The 3,214-nt window shown below is 43.5% G+C and overlaps 1 protein-coding gene across 1 annotated transcript; it reads left to right on the top strand.

Annotated features, from left to right (window-relative positions):
* The first annotated feature begins 1,550 nt into the window (after positions 1-1,550).
* On the top strand, positions 1,551-1,931 carry LOC121282803 (histone H2B 1/2/3/4/6-like). Its single transcript, XM_041196619.1, has one exon. It carries the CDS (start codon positions 1,551-1,553, stop codon positions 1,929-1,931), a length of 381 nt encoding a protein of 126 aa, XP_041052553.1.
* Positions 1,932-3,214: the final 1,283 nt, after the last annotated feature.

Genomic DNA, 3,214 nt, shown 5'->3' with positions numbered 1-3,214 from the left:
TCTTTCCACGCTTGTTGTGTTTTGGTGGGCTCCCAGCAATGGCAGTCTCAACCTCTTTGTCTTTAGTTTTGTGCAACAATTTACTCAATCAACTAACCTGGGCCTTTCTTGTGATATCAAAGGATTTTAAACTGTTTTACAGTCAATTCCAGGCTTTGGCTGAGGTTTTTAAATCTTCTGATTCATTATTTTTTTACAACAATGTTGGTTGCCACCTGGTATGGTACTGATTCTGACCCAGCCTGGCCATGGTACTTTTGGAAAGGGGCTACTCTGACTTTTTAACAACACTGAAGCTTTTTAAGCTAGTCCTGGCTTAGAACAGAATTTTTTTGCTCACCTCTGCTAGGTCCTTTGACTCTGCACTCTATGGGCATTGACAATAGACCTCTACAGGATCATGTGGAGCCTTCAAGTGCACAGTAGGGTTTTTTCTTCTGCTTTTCTACTTCCAATTCTGCAATGGAGTTCCTTTCAAATGATATCTCTCTGTGCCTTCGCTTTAGGTATTTTCAGTTATGTCAGAATGTTGCTCCTTTAAATTTACAGCATTTGAATTTCTGCTCCAGCTTCTCTGAGGTTTTCGGTTTTACCATTCGCTGCCACCATGTTATATATTCAGCAGGTCTCGCAAAGAGGCTCTGAGTCTTGAATGGCTGAACAGTGAGCATTTATTGATAATACATAATGATGTACATATATACAGGGTATAGCCCAAGCTATGAGCTAACTCCATATTGCTTCTACATTGATCCCTGTCCAGCCCAGAACTGACTCTAGACTCAGGTCATGTGTTTCTTTACATCACACTTTGGGCAGTGCTGTTTCCCAGTTCCACATTAACCTTTGCTATTGCAGATATTCTTATGCTACAGAAGCAAATTTATAGCAACCACATCTACTTTGTTCTTCCTTTATTACTGTATAAACAACTTGAATAGCAGGAAGATGGTGGTGTAGTGATAATTTAATTGGGCTAGTAATCCAGAGGCCTCAGATAATCCCACTGGAGCAGTTGGTGAAATTTCAATTAATAAATAAATATGGAATATAAAGCTAGTCTCAGTTATGGTAACCATCACAACAATCATCGATCGTTGCAAAAAGGCCATCCAGTTCACTAATGCCCTTCAGGGAAGTAAGTCTGCTGAGATTGGCAACAAATGCTGGCCTTGCCAACGATGCCTGCATCCCATGAAAGAATGGGAAAAGCAATGTTATTAAAGAGGCATTTTGATAGGTTTAGACAAAGTAAGGTTGGAGGAGGCTGATATGAAGTATAAAGACCAGTTAGGCCAAATAGAATTTACAGCACAGAAAAAGGCTAAGTAATTATTTTTTTCCCTTATAGCATTAATCATGGTACCTTGTTACAGAATCAAATGGCACCTCAACTAACCAATACGATATCCTTCGGTGAATAAGTTAACAGCTTCACATTTAATTTGCAACAATCTATTAAACAAGGCCAGCTGAGCACAGCCCACTGATTAATAATCTACTGATTAATGTACTATACGCAGTGCTGACCCAGACCACTTTCATTCGCAATGCCTGAAGCGGTGACGAAGGGCGTGGCCCCCAAAAAGGGGCCAAAGAAAACTGCCACCAAGAAACGCGGCAAAGGTGAGAAGAAGCGCAAGAAAAGCAGGAAGGAGAGCTACAGCATCTACATCTACAAGGTGCTGAAGCAGGTCCACCTGGACACCGGCATCTCCTCTTCAGCCATGAGTGTCATCAACTCGTTCGTCAACGACATCTACGAGCGCATCGCCTGCGAGGCTTCCCTCCTGATCCGCTACAGCAAGCAGCACACCATCTCCTCCCGGGAGATCCAGACCACCGTCTGCCTCCTGTTGCCGGGGGAACTGGCCAAACACGCCGTCTCCGAGGGCACCAAGGCAGTCACTAAATATACCAGCTGCAAATAGAGCTTCTCAACAGATCTATTTAAAATTCAACTCAGTGCTGACCCAGTTGCTTTAATATTCTAATCAACTTTTATTAACTTAGTACAGCCCGTGCAAGAAATTTCTGTCCCTTTACAAAATGGTCAAATTGGAATTTAAAAAAAAAACAAGGGTATATTTGTCATTTCCTTAATCTTACCAAGCACAGAGTTTATCCTCAAATCTGGAAATCAGATCATTCAGTCTCTCGTAGCAAAATAGAAAGATTTACATCACAGAAAGAGGCTTTTCGGCCCATTGCGCTTATGCTGCCCACAAAAGAGTTTTCCAGTCCAACTCTCACTTCAAGTGCACATCCAACAGTGTTTGGTAAATACAATGAGGATTTCTGCCTCTATCTTTCAGGCATTGAGTTCCAGGCTCTCACCACCATCTGCGTAAAAAAAAAATCCTCCTCCTTCCTTCTAATTCTTCCCTTTAAATCCATGGGCGGAATTTTGCCGTTGGTGAGCAGGGGGCGGGGCCCGCTCACCGACGTGCAAAATGACGCGGGATAACGTCGGGGGTTTCCGCCCCACTTAAATTTTCAGGAAGGCGGGGGCTCAGCAAAATCGGCTGTGCGCCCGCCGACCTGTCAATGGCCAATTGAGGCCATTGACAGGATAATTAAAACATTTAAAGGCCCTGCCCGTCTAACCTTAAGGCTGGCGGGCAGGCCAGGAGTCCCTGCGGGCTTCTGTTAAAACATGAAACCTCATCCACCGGCGGGAAGAAGTTTCATGTAGGGGTTTAAAAAACTTTAATAAAGTTAAAGTGAAACTTATTAACATGTCCCATCTCGTGTGACATTGTCACATGAGGGGGACATGTGAAGGATTTTTAAATTTTTCTATTTTTAATATTTATACAGCTGTCAACGATCTCCCTAAGTCTGCACTTAGCCTCAGGGAGATGTGCGCTCTGTCATGCGCATGTGCAAAAGAGCACACTCTCGCTTTTGGGGAATCCCTCCCCCGACCCGCACAGGAAGCGCTGTCACACTGGGCGGGCCTTAAGGTAGGCAGAAAATTCTGCCCTATGCCTCATGGTTATTGACCTCCAGCTAATAGAATAAGTCCTCCCTATCCACTCAATCTGTACAGCTTTGACAAGCATGCTCTTCAAAACCACACTGACCATTTTCTTTCAGATTAAAAGCTGCAAAAATAATTGCATAAGTGCAATGCTTTTCTGAAAAGTGTTGCACGTGGCCAGATAAACAGAGACAAAGTGTAGAATTTCACCGCCCAACACAAGGCAGGAGC

This window comes from Carcharodon carcharias, chromosome 10, assembly GCF_017639515.1.
Source record: "Carcharodon carcharias isolate sCarCar2 chromosome 10, sCarCar2.pri, whole genome shotgun sequence".
NCBI classification, from domain to species: Eukaryota; Metazoa; Chordata; class Chondrichthyes; order Lamniformes; family Lamnidae; genus Carcharodon; species Carcharodon carcharias.
The sequence above is the reverse complement of the archived record's forward strand: the minus strand, read 5'-3'. Positions and strand labels throughout refer to the sequence as shown.